Source organism: Eubalaena glacialis, chromosome 4, assembly GCF_028564815.1.
Source record: "Eubalaena glacialis isolate mEubGla1 chromosome 4, mEubGla1.1.hap2.+ XY, whole genome shotgun sequence".
Taxonomy (NCBI): domain Eukaryota; kingdom Metazoa; phylum Chordata; class Mammalia; order Artiodactyla; family Balaenidae; genus Eubalaena; species Eubalaena glacialis.
The window spans coordinates 117,286,515-117,301,582 of record NC_083719.1 but is presented as its reverse complement, the minus strand read 5'-3'; the positions used below and the strand labels follow the sequence as shown (position 1 = coordinate 117,301,582).

General features: G+C 52.0%; 2 protein-coding genes across 4 annotated transcripts; one reads left to right on the top strand and one right to left on the bottom strand.

Annotated features, from left to right (window-relative positions):
• Positions 1 to 2,865: 2,865 nt before the first annotated feature.
• SMIM33 (small integral membrane protein 33) lies at positions 2,866 to 4,679 on the bottom strand. The gene is made up of 2 exons (XM_061188238.1): positions 4,671 to 4,679; positions 2,866 to 3,255 (listed from the first exon to the last, which is right to left on the bottom strand). The coding sequence occupies exons 1-2, from the start codon at positions 4,677 to 4,679 to the stop codon at positions 2,866 to 2,868; spliced, it is 399 nt and encodes a 132-aa protein (XP_061044221.1).
• Positions 4,680 to 6,333: 1,654 nt separating this feature from the next.
• Positions 6,334 to 14,048, top strand: ECSCR (endothelial cell surface expressed chemotaxis and apoptosis regulator). Of its 3 annotated transcripts, XM_061189666.1 has the most exons (10): positions 6,335 to 6,471; positions 9,754 to 9,789; positions 10,030 to 10,080; positions 10,242 to 10,301; positions 11,283 to 11,330; positions 11,960 to 12,073; positions 12,465 to 12,563; positions 12,773 to 12,809; positions 13,436 to 13,532; positions 13,703 to 14,048. In XM_061189666.1, the coding sequence occupies exons 1-10, from the start codon at positions 6,411 to 6,413 to the stop codon at positions 13,709 to 13,711; spliced, it is 612 nt and encodes a 203-aa protein (XP_061045649.1). In that variant the 5' UTR covers positions 6,335 to 6,410; the 3' UTR covers positions 13,712 to 14,048. The 3 variants fall into 3 exon arrangements, with proteins under 3 accessions (XP_061045650.1, XP_061045649.1, XP_061045651.1); XM_061189667.1 differs by lacking the exon at positions 9,754 to 9,789 and having other exon boundaries at positions 6,334 to 6,471; XM_061189668.1 differs by lacking the exon at positions 11,283 to 11,330.
• Positions 14,049 to 15,068: the final 1,020 nt, after the last annotated feature.

The following is a 15,068-nucleotide window of genomic DNA, read 5'->3' as shown; positions in this document are numbered from 1 at the left end:
GGATCTTCCAGGTGTCTTCCATTGGACCCTCAGACCTACTCTCTACCTCTCCTCTGTCCTGGGATGGCTTCAACAGGCTCCCTTGCCCTCTGGCTTCTGGTCACATTCAGTCAATGGGAAGCCCCAGTGGGAGAAGGAGGGGAAGGGAAGGGTGAGCCTGGGGTATCTATTCCCCCAGGTCCCTCCCTGCAGTATCAAGGTCACTGTGGGCTCTCTCTAGACCTAAAGGACCCTTTCAGTAACCCTGTCTATCTCCAGGTCTCATTAACTTCCTCCTCCTCATGCCCCTTCAGTCCTGGCAGTGGTATTGGAGCCTCACTGATGCTCAGTCTGGAGCGCTCACTCTCACTTGTAGTTTCCTTACACCTGCCCTTTCTAAATAGTCCCCTTTTTATTTTTTATTTTTTAATTTTTTTGGCCACACCATGCAGCATTTGGGATCTTAGTTCCCTGACCAGGGATTGAACCCGCACCCCCTGCAGTGGAAGCTTGGAGTCTTAACCACTGAACCACAAGGGAAGTCCCTAAGTAGTCCCCTTTTTAAACATTCCTCAGATTATTTGAGTATGCCATCTTTTTCTGGCCAGACTCTGACTGACACAGGCGGTTGGCCATTATTATCTGCAATGTCCAAATCTGCTTGCACAGACACATTTCCTTACAACCCCCCTCATCCTAGTACAGGGCCATGGGGTGGTAGCTATCATTTCAGTGTAGACAGAGCCCACCAGTTGGGCTGAGGGCATAGAGCTGGGCAGCACCCCCGCTCCACCTGTCCTTTCAGTGCCCTTGTCTCCAGTGGGAGGCTTGGGGGACAGGGAGGGGCCTGAGCCAGCACACAGATGCCATGAGGGTTACACACATGTGTCCTGGGCAAAGGGCTGCTCAAAGAAGCAGGGGTCACTGAATAAATGTCTCCGGATGAGAGTCCCCTGGATAACGGGGGGAAGAGGGTTTGTGTGAGGTGATGGGATATACGCTGGGGACCTTGGCAGTGGCAGCTGGCCACCTGCCATACTTTGTGCCGTCACTGTTAGACCTGAGCCATTGCAACGACACTGTGGTGGCAAAATTGCCCCCATCTGGGAGGCCGGACAGCCCATTTCTGCCACTTCCATCCATTCCGCCCAAGACTTATTCCCTCCCTCCCACCTTTGTTTTTATCACAAATGCTCAATACGAATTTCTGAGTACAGTATTACTGTGGAGAAAAACTCCACACACAGACACACATTGGCCAGAAGCAACCCACTGCTCCCAAGGATGACAGGGAGTAAAGAGAGAGCCAAGGGAGTGAAGGGGAAGACAGTCTCCTCTCCTCCCCCACTGTGCCAGCCATTCTGCCCCTGAGGATCCCCCAACTTCACAGCAGTCATTCCAACACCTAAAAACCAGCCCAGAATTAAGGGTATCCCCAACATAACCTTTCCCTATGCATCCGGCCCCCAACATGGTGCTCAGACTATGGAGTCTGACGGCCCCAGGTTCAAATCCTGATTCCACCACTTGGTACTTGTGTCCTCCTGGGTGTCTTGATATCCCCAACTGTAAATGGGGATAACAGTGGCTCCTCCTCCCAGGGCTGTTATGAGGAGTAAACAGTATAATATCTGTAGGTCCATGGATGAGCCTGTAGCCCAGCACATAGTGGGCCCACAAGAAGGAGCAGCTATTAACATTAGAGCTGCCTCTTACCAGTCTCAGTGGAGGCAAGCCAGTCCTCTGCACACATTACAATCCCCATCTCTGTTCCTCTTCATCTTCTGTTATTTCTCAGAGTCCTTGACTGTGCTGGGGTCTCACCGAGGACAGTCCCCAGGGTTGACTTGTTGCCCTGAGGTGTTCCCCAGAGTAAAGCACCCAGAAGTTCCTACATAAATGTCTGTCTGCATGTTCTTGACTGCACATAAGTGAGGCTCAAAGGTGTCAGGGAAAGGGGTACCGTTCCAGAGAGCCACTGGGAGGCTCTGTTCTGCCTTCCTGGCCTCCTGCATCTTCCCAGCCTCCATGTCCCGCCCCCTGCAGGGATCCCCACCCCTTCCTCTCCCCAGACAACCTCCATGGAGCTCCTTTTCCTTTCCTGTTTTCCCACCAGCTGGAAGATTCTGGATCTGGGAAATGTCCTGGGGTAAATGCTAGGCTAGTTCTAACAGGCCAATACGCACAGAAAGTGGGAGGTATTGAGAGCCCCCCCAGTTTCCTCTATCCCATCCTGGGAAGGCAAGATAGAGTCTTGCTCCAAGATAGTGGGGGCAATTCAAAGACAATTTGGGGAGCTATGATTGGTGCTTGGGGCTTTTAAGGGCCTTGGAAGTTGTTGGCAAGACCTGGGCCCTGACAGCCAAAGGTAAAGGGTAACAGATTTTCCTTCCTTTCCTGAGTCTCAGAGAAGGCAGACCCCCTGGGTTCTTTGCCTTGGCTCTCCCTGGCTGGCCCTCACAGGCTGTGGGGACGGGTCCTCTACCAGGAGCCTCTGACATCCCTGCACAGGGTTGGGGTGGGTGGTGGAATCTTCCAAGCTAGACTCACTTTGACACCAAAAGGGGAGGAGATGAGGAGTGGAGGAGGGAGTAGGAACTCAGAGAGGGAGGTTCAGTGGTCTGGTGGTCCCTGAAGAGGAGGGGGTAAGTTTGTAAGGGCAACTTGGACCCTGGGAATGCTCACAGCAGCATTCAAGCTTCTTTTATTTCTTTGGTCCACAACAGGGCTTTCTGTATAAATACTCTGCTGAGAGGGCAGCTCCAGCTAAGTCCATGTGTGCCCTTCGGAAGCTCTGATGCCCAGGCCCCAATTTGCTTTTGCCCTAATTCTCTGTCCAGTTTCTTGTTCTGAGCCAGGTCAGGCCAACTTTCCAAAGTCTCCCTCCTACAGAAATGTGACTTCATCAATGCTGAACCTGGGCCCATCTGGCACAGGGCAGGAGTCAGAGCCAGGAGGTTCCTGCTGGGCATCTTCGTGACTGTCCTGACGGCCCAGCACTCGCCAGCGGGTGAGAGAGATGCCACTCTCTGGCTTTGGGGATGGTGGCTCTGTGGCGAGAGTGGCATGGCCCTTGTGTAGCCTTGGCCCAAAGTGGACTGCCACCACGATACAGACTGCCAGCAAGACAAAGGCAGTGACAATGACAGTTAGCAGGGGCAGCCCGACCCCTTGAGGTGGTTCCCAGGTCCCACCCAGCACCTCCGGAAGCTGCCTCTGGGGCACCTGCCCCGCTGAGCCGTTCACAGCTGCAGAAAGCCAGGGATGGTGGCCAGCCTGGGAGGGAAGCAGCAGATGGAGAGGGTGACATGGGCACATACACACAGAAAAAGACCAAAATAGAGAGAGATAGACACCCAAAGGGAACTGAGAGAGAGAGAGAGAGACAAAGAAAGACAGAGAGACGGTAAAGACAGAGAGAGAAGAGAGAGACAGAGAATCACAGAGATAAACACACATAACAATAGAGAAAATGAAAGAAAAAGAGAGGGGGATACAGAGAGAATGAGAAAGATACAAAGAGAGAGACAGAAAGAAAAAGAGAGAGATAAAGAGACAGAAGTGAAGATAGATGCAGAGAGACAGAGACAGAGGGGGAAAAAAAACAGAGATAAGGCAACAAGGTCATTCGGAAAGGGACAAAGAGAGGGGCTTTATTACAGCCTGGCATATAAAGTTTGCCTCCTCCCCCCCCCCCCCACAACCCCCTGCCAAGTCCCCTCCCATTGCTCTCTCTTCCCAGGTCTTCAGCAAAATTCCTAAATAGATCCTATGTCCTGGGTCAGGAATCTTAGCACACTATGGGCTGCTGTCCCGTGCCCTGGCCAGGTGGGCAGTGAATAGCTATTCCTTAAAGTCCCAGGAAAAAGGAGTCATTGTGTCCAGCATCTTACGTTCCCACTACTCTCCACACACACAGTAGGAAGAGGGGTGTACCCCGGGGAGAGGGAGAGAGGAAGAGGAGGCATGAACCCCAGAGGCTTGGAGCGAGGCAAGAGCTATACCCCAAAACACCCCGCTCAGAATCAGGTTCAGGGACCTGGAGGGGAGGGAATGCCCAGTGTGGATTCCTGGCTTTGTCCAAGATGGACTGAGGAGACCCCACGCCAACCTCTGTTCTCTTTCAGGGTCTTCTACCAAAAGCTGGGGGTCATGATCCCTACCTCTGTCTGTCTCTATCCTGCTAAGTATTGAGAGGGGGTTGGGGGGATTACCATCAAGGTAGCAAACCTCCAAATTGTAAGCCCCAGAGCTGGTGAAGTTATCACAGGCTCAAGAAACTATCTCCTTAGTCTTCTCTTCCCCAGCTGGACCTTGAGGAGCAGACCCTTGAGGTGGAACCCCTCCCCTAACCCTGAACCCTCAGCCTGGCTATCCCCATGGCTAGGCACCTGGGGTCCAGGAAGGGCTGGCCAGGACAAACCCACTCCCTTTAGTTCCTGAGTCACACTGTCCACCCCATCCCTCCCCAATACCTGTCCCTTGGCATCTGGAAAGCTCAATACCTACCTCCCCACCCTGCATGAAAGTCAGAGCTCTCTGGGGCCCAGGCCACAGAGCTCCCAGGTCAGGGGGTGGGGAAGCAGCTCCGGATGTACGGGGGAAAAAGGGAAGCACAGGCTGGTGAAAGGCTTGGGGCCCCTGGGGGGAGTCTCACCAGCCTGGCGGGAGGGGGTGAGCTGCGAATCTACCTGATGCATTGTCCCGCTGCGCAAGGCTCCCTCGGGACTGGCGGCCAGCGGGGCAAAGGAGAGCCTGCCTCCCCAGCTCGGTCCCTACCCGGAGCTGCCACGTCTATGGGGCTTACGGGGCACACACCCTCTGCACACGCAGCCTCAACGCTCTCTCCTGCGCTTTTACTTCCTCGAACATCTGGACTACCCTGAGCCCAGCCCTCAACTCTGAGAGTGCTTTGATCTTACTCCTTGGCACCTCCTTTCATGCCCCCTGCCAGCTTCAGGAGCCTAGGTCTGCCTGCCCGTCCCTGCTCCACAAGATCCCAGGCACTTGGCCAGCGCCTTAATCCCGCCCCGCCCCCCACCAGGACTTGCCTGCTCTCTATCCCAACTGATTCCTTGAAGTCATTATCTTTGATTTTTTTTAAAAAAGCGATTTCTCAAACACACTGGAAAGTGCAGACTATAATATACTAAATCTCTCTGGCCCAACCACTAGTTCTGTTCATCTCAATAGTCTGTCACATTGATTTCAAAAAATTTTAAGGACTAAAACATTACAAATAAAATAGAAGCCCCACTCCCTGACCTCTCTCCTCCTTCTCACCGTAGGGATAAACATCTTGTTGAATTTGATATTTATCATTCCCATGCAAGGCATTCTTTTCTCTTTGGGTTTTTTCTTCTTTGACTTTCACAGATATGAATTCTGGTATGTCTCTTTGCACTTGTCTATAACTTCATTTGTGAATGTGTGTGCTTTAATGCATCCAAGTCACAAAAAGTGCCCACCAGTCTCTCCTCTCCCCGGAAACAGTTTATAAAGGATAATTTTTGGTTCCCAACTAACTCCATGGGACCAGCCATCCCTCAATCTGTCCCTCGCTGTACATGCACCACCCTCTATTCCAGTCTGGAGGCCAGGAGACGCCCCAGGAACTCCCCTCACCCAGTGATTTGATCCCAGGAAGTAAGATGTAGCCTCCTGATTCCTTGTCTCTCAGCCCAGCTGCTACACACCCTAACGTTTAGGGACCCCACTCAGACCTCCAAGCTCGCTTAAGCTGCTGGTCATTGGGCTGCTGACTTGACCGGCCGAGCGAGTGCAACTGGCTGGCTGGATGCTAAGGACAGGGTGCTGCTGGAGCACAGGGAACACCTGACCCCAACGTGAGGGGAGGGCTGAGGGAGGGATGTTTAGAACGTGGTCCTCTTGTTTTTCTATTCAGAATAACAGTAATGTTTGTAAGGTTTCCCTGAAAGATGTAGGGAGTCCCATCTGCATCCGGAGCCCTGAGGAGGGAGAGGCATGTAGAGGATTCAGTCTACAGAGGGTGGGCGGCCGGTGGGCCGAGCTATAGGGCTCAATGAAACAGAGTTACACTCCAAGAAAGCCTCCAGGTGGTGTATGGAGGGACCGATGGATCCCCACGGAGGGGAAGAGAGGGGGCACGGGGCCAGGTTGCCCTCGCTGTCTTTTGGGCACAGGTCCTGGAGGAGACCACGGTGGCCCTAGCCCAGGCCACGAGGAGCCCGGGCGCAGGCGCGGCTGTTTCAGCCTTACATCCTCAACTGGGCTGCTGGGCTGAGCAGGGCCCCCTGGAGCCAGTCCCAATCTGTTTCCTTCTATTCTTTGACAGGAAGCTCTGGAGAGTCAGCCCCCACCCCCATCCCGCCCCAGCACTCCCTCTCTCTTTTCCACTATGGACAGAGCCTCCGCACAGAGGCTGCCTGCCTGCCGCAGACCCAGCTGACATGGGGAGCGTCGGAGAAACGCAGCTGTGCTGGGCCATCCTGGGCTTCCTCCTGCTCCAAGGTAAGAGGCACCTGCCACTGTCCTTCAGCAGCTCCTCTCCTGCGGCCAGCAGTCCTGGGCGCCTGTCTCTCCTTCAGGACACACACCACACAGGCTCTGCATCCAGGGCTTCGCTCACCCGGAGGGAAATTCCAGAGCCTTTTTGTGAAGGGGATCACTTGGCTTGGGAGCTGGTCATTCCCAGGCAGCGGTAAAATAGAGGTATGGTTAGACTCTTTTGTGGGACATTTTCCAGGGTGAACTGGGGCCCCCGGAGAGGCTGGCCCCCTGAAATGTGGGAGGTGACTGTCTTGGTGTGAGGTTGAGGCTGGAAAGCTCCTTCCAGGGTGTCCTAGCACAAAACTGTCTGTACCTTGGCTTTACAGGTGATCTTTTTTTTTCTTTCATATGAGGAGTAACAACCTGGGATTTCCAAATATTGACTTTATGCTCAAATCACAGGAAGAGGGACCCAGGTTAGATACAAAGAACCATTTGCCAAAGAAGATGTACGCATTTCATCTAGGAGGCCAGATGAAATGACCCCCAGAGGAAATGACTTGGGAACAACACCTCTCAGATAGAGCTCTGGTAGCGGATGAGTTGTGAAGCAGCTCATAAGGGGTCCTCTAATTAGGGAGCCGTTTCTGGGAACCATGAGAAATCCAGGAGATTCTGACTCACAGGGCAGAAACTTCCCTTCTGTCATCCCTTCCCCACCCCCACTTCACCCTCCACAGGTCCTCTGTGGAGGATTTATGAGCATGTGCTCAAAGCGGCAGAAGGGGGTTCAAGAGTATTTGGATGGGGAGGGAGGATGGCGGTTTCTTGGCGGTGGGTGAGAGGGCCCGAGTTCCCCAATGCTCTGTCTCCTGGAGAGGTCAGACATTTTTCTAAAAGCCCAAGGACTGGGGATAAAACTCTGATCATCCCATTCCTATTCCCCCCACCCCCTCCCGGGAGGATAGAGTCACACATCTGATCTGGGGCTGGGGGACTAGGCTGCCGTAGAAACCTCAGAAATGGCAGAGGAGGAGATGAAAAGGTGAGACCCACGAGGGGACATTTTCACAAACCTAGGCTTCTCCCAGCTTCCCTACCTGCCGTTCTGTCCCAGCCAAGCCCCAGGGTTAGGAATGTCCTGAGTTATTCTTCCTGAGCTACAATCACCCTTGAGTATCCTAGCCGCTCATCCCAGGATCTCACAGCCCTCGCTGTTTCCTTCTTTTGGTGGACTGGGGAATCTTTTTGAGTATATTCAGGCCCACTAAGAGACGTGACTGTGGAGACACAGATTCAGGGCAGACCTGAAACTTGGAGGATTGGAGAGAAGGGGGCAAAAATTTAAATGTTTAGAATTTCTTGAGCATGAACTGTCAGGCCCTGTGTTAAGTGCTTTATGTGCCTTTTCTTATCCTCACAATGACTTTTGGGCTACTAAAATCACTTGCATTTTAAAGAAGAGAAAACTGAGGCCCAGGTCAGACAGTAAGTGACAGAGTCAGGGCTTGAACTCAAGACCGCCAGACTCCAAAATCCATGAGTTTAACTACTAAACTATGCTGCTGAGGAAAACAGTGTGGTGGTGGTGAAGAGGGGGAAGAGAGAGGCTGGCAGGGAGTGAAGCAGGTAGGGATTAGGGAGGGGAGACAGGAAAGTAAGATATCCCTGTGCCTGGTGGTCAGAGGCAGCCCGACCTATAGAAACAGATGCTCCCCAAGTCCCTCCTCACAGAGGAATCCACTGTTGACAAACTGTTCCGGTAGGGGGAGGGGAGACAGGAGACAAAGAGAGAGCAGGCCACTGGGACTCAGAGCTTGTGACTTTGGAACTCCTTCTAAGACACTAGTTTTGCTTCTAGATAAATGCAGGAAGGCAGTGAACTGTGCCTTCCCACTAAAAACTAGTTATCACCTTATAGAGCAAAGATGGTACCTTAGATATGCTTGATCAATAACTGATAGATTTTTTTTTTTTTAAGACATGCCTCAGATTGAAAAGTGTTCACCCAGGGTGATTCCCCAGCTGGGAAGAGTTCTCTCTAGGCTGGGGCACCTAGAAGTTTTAACTCCCCTCTTGACTGCCCCATCCAAGGAGGGAATGGGGCTATGAGAGATGGTGACCTGGAAAAACACAGCCCTGGCTTTGGGCAAGCTTGGGCTTGGAAGCAATTAATTCCACACTATCCAAGTGACAGCCCCATGGAGGAAAGCAGTGGCTGAAGAAAATAAACTAGTGGGCTGCCCCAGGCTGGGCAGGTCCCTGGCCCTCAGCAGCCTCTGTTCACCGGGGCCTGGGCTCCCAGGCTTGGTACTTCCCTGATGATGAGGGGCTGAGGGAGCAGGAGGCCAGGCCAGCGGCTGCAGTCCCAGCCCAGCTAGTGGAGGACGGGAACCCAGCTGGGCGGCTCCACTTCCCCACGTTGTTTTCCTTTCACATTGTTCACAGGTTTCAAGAATGATTTCATTGTGGTAAATGAGCAAACACAACCTGACCTTTCAGGTCCCACGCACACAGGGGACACATATATGGACACACAGCACACATGCACATCTGCGTGGAGGTCCGCAGGCACACTCATGCACACACACAAAGGAGAACAAGGCCTTGTGACTGGGGCCTCCTGATAATTGCCTCTTCCCTGTGTTTGGCTAACAGTGACCATTTCTGAAGTAGCCTCTACCTGTTAGAGTAAACTGGTGGCTCGTTCTAGAACTTCCTTGCCTCCTGTATGTACCTCAGAACTTGCTTCCTGTGTAGGCCCTTACCTCCAGCTGGAGGGGTAGAGAGACAGCCCAGGTACCAACCCCAATCCCTCACCTCATCTTATTCACCACATCTTTCCATCCCCTTCCCTTGGGACAAGACCAGGATGACAGTATTCACAGAAAAGGGATGGCTCCATAGTAGTGTAGTGAGAACATTAGCTAGAGACCTGGAGTTCTGGGTCTTTGTCTAGACGTGGCAGGTCACTGGCCCTCTGTCCTTGGATGTATCACTACTTTGGAAAAACCTTCCCCTGCCCTTGTGTCAGGTTGGTATATAACCCATGTGGGACTGAAGAGACAGGAAAGGACTCTAGGACACTGAACCATGAGGTGGTGGCGATGGTGTGATTGAGTCACAGTCTCAGAGGAAGCCAGCGCCATGAGCTGGAGTCACATCCTCTAGCCTACTGCCAAGGGTGCCTGCCTTCTAGCGTGGGAGGCTGGAAGCCAAAAGGCCTGGGTTCTTCTCCGGGGGGGGTGAAGGCTGGGCAGAAGGCTCACCAAGCTAGTCTACGTGTTCTGCTTTCTCTTGCAGGCCACAACTCCCAGCCTGCGACAACTAGCCCTCAGGGTAAGACCAAAGGCACAGGGCCTACTCCAGCATTCTGGCCTGGGAGCTGAGGAAAAGTGGAAAGAGCTCCAGGCCTGTTTGGCACTAATCTTTCACATGCCTTGAGAGAGGAGAGAGATGACAGGTTGGGGCGTGGGGTGGGGGAGGAAGAAAGACTAGAAAACACCAGCTTAGCGAAGGAGAGAGGCAGATGGAGCAATAGGAGGCAGCGGACCCTCAGTCTCAGATGATCTGTTTCAGGAAACTTCAGCAGTCATAGTCCAACCACAGAGCCAACTTCCCCCCAGACAGGTGAGTGAGTGTGGTTGCCTAGGGGCCAAGCCCTGCCCCTTGCCCAGCCCTCTCCCCAGCCCTTTAGATCTGCTTGGAGCCCAAGGGTTCTCGGGTGGGCTAGGGAGTGTGGTGTCACCAAACCTGCCCCACCTCCAGCTGCCCTCCACTTGTACTTGCAGGAGACGGTCCTTCCGCAGAGCCCAACTACTCAAGCCCTCTGTCCAGCACCGGCATCCCAGGTACTCTGCCACTCAGATTACAGATGCCATTCAGGGAGGGTCCAGCGAGGAGCCAGACACAGTCTCTGCTCTAAAGGACAATACAGATAAGTGGAGGACCAGACAAGCAAATAGGACCTCATATTGACAGTTACAAAGCAGGGTGAGAAGGGCCACGATGAGCGTAAGCCGAAGGTGCTATGGGAACCCGGGCAACATTAGCCACTTCAGACTTGGGGGCCAGACATCCCAGAGTGAGTGATCTCTGAAGCTGAGGCCCAAGAAGGAGTTAATCCGTTGAAGACTGTGGGGTGGAGGGTGGTAGGGCATATCCCAGGGAGAGGGAACTGCAAAGGTAAAGGCCCAGAGGAACTGAAGGCAGATTTGGGGCTAAAGAGCTTCCCTGCACACATGCTGGTTGAGGCCCTAAGCAGGCCACGCATGCTTCCTAATCTGCAGCAGCTCCACAGAAGCCCTCACAGGTCTCCATGGAAGCCGGTAAACCCATGACTCTGAGTTCAAGCACCGTGGCTGGTCACCCCTGTCCTTGCTGGGACTGACTTGGTCCCAGCCACAGAAGCACACATCAGGACTCCATGAGTACCTGGGACTGGGGGTGAAAAACCCTGGGTCATGTCTGGCTAGGTTCCTTCTTCCCACCTCGGGAAGCCCAGGTCCTGCCCCACAGTGAGGGTTCTCAAGGCTAGGATCCACACCAGTGGTACCCTGCTTTGGGAGAGAGGTAGAGAGGCTTGAGGTGGGGGGGAAGTGGAGACAGGAACTGGTCTCAGTGAAGGTAAAAGGAGCCTGGATTCAGGACTGATAAAGGCACAGAAGGGGTAAGCTGGGGGTAGGGGAACCCAAAATGTTGGAAAGGGAGACAGAAAAGGCGGGAAAGGGCTACATGCTTCTCAGGGCAGGTTGGCCTTCGCCCAGCAGCATGGGAGAAAACTAGGAGGGGGTGGATACCCTCCATCTGGGCCCTCCTGTTTCATGGTGCAGGCACAGGTATCCCAAGCAGCGGCAAGAGCAGTGACAGTACAAGCAGAGGTATGTCCTGTCTGTACTCACAGTGAAGAGCACCCTGACCCTCTCTCTCATCCCAGCCTTCGGCTCTGGGGCCTTTTTACACTTCCAGACTTAAACTTAGGAGTTGGGTGAGGATAAGGAAGTGGAATAGCAATCAGGCCTGCAGTAAATGTGTTGAAGTGGGGCAGAGATGGGCGACCATACCATTTTTTAAGAGCACCAGAAACTTGTGCCCATTAACTGGCAGCCTGGCTTGTTAGGTCAGTGCCTGGGGACAAACATCTGATGCCCTTCCTTCCTTCTGCCTCAACCTTTGGCAAAACACAGATGGCTCCCCCTTGCCCGGTCTGGCTCCCTATCTCTGCAGCATAAATCCCTTTCCTCTGGACCCCACGGGTGTGGTGGGAAGAGCATAATGAGAGAAGCATCCTGAATTTTCTGAAGTCCTCTGGAACTAGGAACTTGAGCAACCAGCAATGCTCTTCACGTGATCCCACATCACCCAGTTCTGAAGGGTGGGAGGAAGTCTTTTTGGTAGGGCATGAGTTCTCTCTGCAGTCCTCTAACTGGGGGAAGTGGGAGGGGGCCAGCTTTCTCACATAGACTGCGTCAGTCCCTTCGCTGATACCCCCATCCCTACTCCCTTTTAGACACCTCTCACAATGTTACATCCAAATTACCCACCATGAGTTTGAGGACGAGAGAAGACTCGACCATCCTGCCCAGCCCCACGTCAGAGACGGTGCTCACTGTGGCTGCATTCGGTGAGAGGGAGGAGAAGGTGGGGAGTGGCAGGGGACCTCACGCCTGAGCTGACTTGGACTCTAGGTCTGGGAACACAAGTTCAAATCTTGTCCATTTGGTTTAGGAGGGTTTGGCTGATGAGGAAGACGCTGGTCGGATGGAGCCTCCACTGGCCCTCCACTCAGCTCTTCTGGACTCTGATGGGCTCCATGTTCTTAAGGGAGGATGGGGCAGGGCTGTGGAGCCAGGAATAGCAGGCTGAGAGCTCATTCATTCAACAGAGAAGGGGAATTCACTTTACTCCCAGAGCTTGTCTACACAGCACTTAGCTGGGAAGGGAATTTGGACTCCTGTTGCCCTCTTCTGTCCTGTCCTCTGCTTCTCCTTCACCCCATCCTTCTCCCTATTCAGGTGTTATCAGCTTCATTGCCATCCTGGTGGTTGTGGTGATCATCCTGGTCAGTGTGGTCAGTCTAAGGTTTAAGTGTCGGAAGAACAAGGAGTCTGAAGGTACATGCCCTGACCCTCAGGGTCCCCTTTGCCTCTCTTTGATGAGGGACCCAGAGCTAGATTCTGGAACTGACACCCAGCTTGGGGTTGAGGGAAGGAATGGCACCACTAGGGGAAATGGGAGGGTCCACTGGGTGGGCTTTGAGGGGAAGATTGGGCTTCTCAGTTACAGCCTGTGACCTCCAATCCGTGCCTTTGGATTTTTACAGATCCCCAGAAACCTGGGAGTTCAGGGCTCTCTGAAAGGTAAGACTGTCAGAGGTGTAAGGGAAGAATCATCTACTGACCTCTTACTCCCCCATTCCAAGAGGGACCAACACTTCCTGCCTTCACACACACACACACACACACACACACACACACACACACAGAATCCTGACAGCCTCACCGAGACCAGCGCTCGGGCAGGTGATGGACTGGAACGCTTCAGCCCCAAGGCTAAGTCTCTATAACCCCTTCGTGAAAAGTGCAGGAATTCAGATTCTAATATACTCCTTAAACAAGAAGGTACTTATTTAAGGAACCGCTTGTTGAACACCTTATATGTGCCAAGCACTATGGTAGAAATTTTTGTAATATCTCAGATTCTTAGAGGAGTTCTTCAAGGCAGATATTACTGCATTTTACACATTAAAAAATTAAGACTTAGGAGAGGTTGTAACTTGGTCAAGATCACACAAGTAGTAGGTAGCAAAACTAAGATTTAAACACAAGTCTTTGGGGCTTCAAAGCACACACTCATTTCATTATAGTCCACCACCAAAATAAAGGTTTCTCAAAACAAAGGTTAAGTTTCACAACCCCCCAATTCCTTGATCCCCATTGCCCTATGGCTCCTCCTGTCTCTAACCCATGTTCCCTTCCTTCCCCAGCTGCTCCACAGCCAATGGAGAGAAAGACAGCATCACCCTCATCTCCATGAAGAACATCAACATGAATAACAGCAAAGGATGCCCCTCAGCAGAGAAGGTGCATTTTTCCTGGTTCCTTCCTCCCTTCTCCCTCCTCCTCCTCCTTTCAGGCTCCACTTCCTTAACCAGAAAGGAGATACTTTCAAAGATCCAGGCTCTTCTCTCCTCTTCCCTACCCTACCACTCCTGGTTAACTTCATCCATCCTCATTATGTATTTATTTTGCAGGTTCTTTAAAAGCGACCTTGAGTCCCTGTGGATCTGACGATGATGCAGCTTCCCTGTGACTGTAAGAAGGAAGGCGATGGGATGGGTAGAGGCAATAAACTAGATATGTTATTTTATTGTTTCACATCTACTCCCAGATCTAAGGGACATTAGCATTCCTCCAGATCTGGGAGCAAGCTGCCAGCCTGAGAGACTCTTTCCCACATGGGCAGTCACCCTAGAAACACAGCATGCTCCTCCCACCATCTCAAAGTCACAGGGAGGAGGAGTCTATAGGGCCAGAGCAAGGAAAATGACAGTGAATTGGTCCTTTCTATTTTGCATTAAAATCATTCTCTAGCCTGCAGTCTAATTTCTTTTAAGGTCTATGTTCCCATGGGTATTTCTTAACAGAGTGTTCTAGCAGCTCTGGGGCCTCCTTTTGTAGGTAAGGCACGTGTGCAAGTTTCTACCCCTGTGGGGAGCTCTCTGAGAAACCTGGGAGGTGGAGAGAACTTTTTGTCAGGTCTGCCTTGTTTCACCTGGTTTATTAAGTAGTGACGAGGACTAACCACTCCAACAGAAGGGAGAGAAAAGGAGCTGTAAACAGTGATCACTGTCACCAGGAAAGAAGTTTTAAGTCTGGAGAGTGAGAACATGGGACACACAACGCATTCTGATTAGAAAACTCCGGTGATGAGAGCTGAATAATATAAGGGTAAATGTCCTCTGCCTGCCCAGGTAGACTTGCCTCATTTTCGTCCTAGCTGTGGGAATAGCACTGGGAAGGTTTGGAGCAAGGATAGATCTGTGACTTCGTAAACCCAAATCCACTCCCTTTGCCCCACACAACTATGATTTTTGTGTCCAAGACACAGAATGATGGCTCACAAACACTGTAAAGTTGTTTCAAGAGAATAAGAATGCAGTTATCTTAGTCATCTCTACCATGACACTGGTTTGGAAATGAATGTTGGTTGGGGAGAGTCAATGGAAGAGTCATCTGGGTATGTATGCATGGAGTGCAACAGGCATCTGGTTGATGGCAGTTTAGAGCATAGATTACCCATTCTGAAGGAACCATATGCTATTTTTTTCTGGATTTAGACTCTGCAAGGAGAGAGAACGCTTAGAACAGAAAGTTTCACTCTACTTGTCTCAGTGAAACTATTAAAGTGGCCTGAAGAAACCTACTGGATTCTAAAATCCTCTAGGGCAGAGGATTTTATAACCTGCTCATGTCTGTAGCTCCTATGTGGTACACCGTGCTCAGCACATCAGAGGTCATGAAAACTGGATCTTGAGTGCAGGAAATCTAGTCAAAAGGCTGGGCTCTGCCACAGACTTGTAGCTTGATTTTGGCGAAATCATCCCAATCTCTGAGCCT

Excerpts from the sequence above, each read along its gene's own strand:
- ECSCR (XM_061189666.1), top strand. The coding sequence starts at position 6,411 with ATGGGGAGCGTCGGAGAAACGCAGCTGTGCTGGGCCATCCTGGGCTTC. Across the intron at positions 9,790-10,029 it reads TGCGACAACTAGCCCTCAGG|GAAACTTCAGCAGTCATAGT; the intron begins GTAAGACCAAAG and ends GATCTGTTTCAG. Across the intron at positions 12,564-12,772 it reads GAAGAACAAGGAGTCTGAAG|ATCCCCAGAAACCTGGGAGT; the intron begins GTACATGCCCTG and ends GGATTTTTACAG.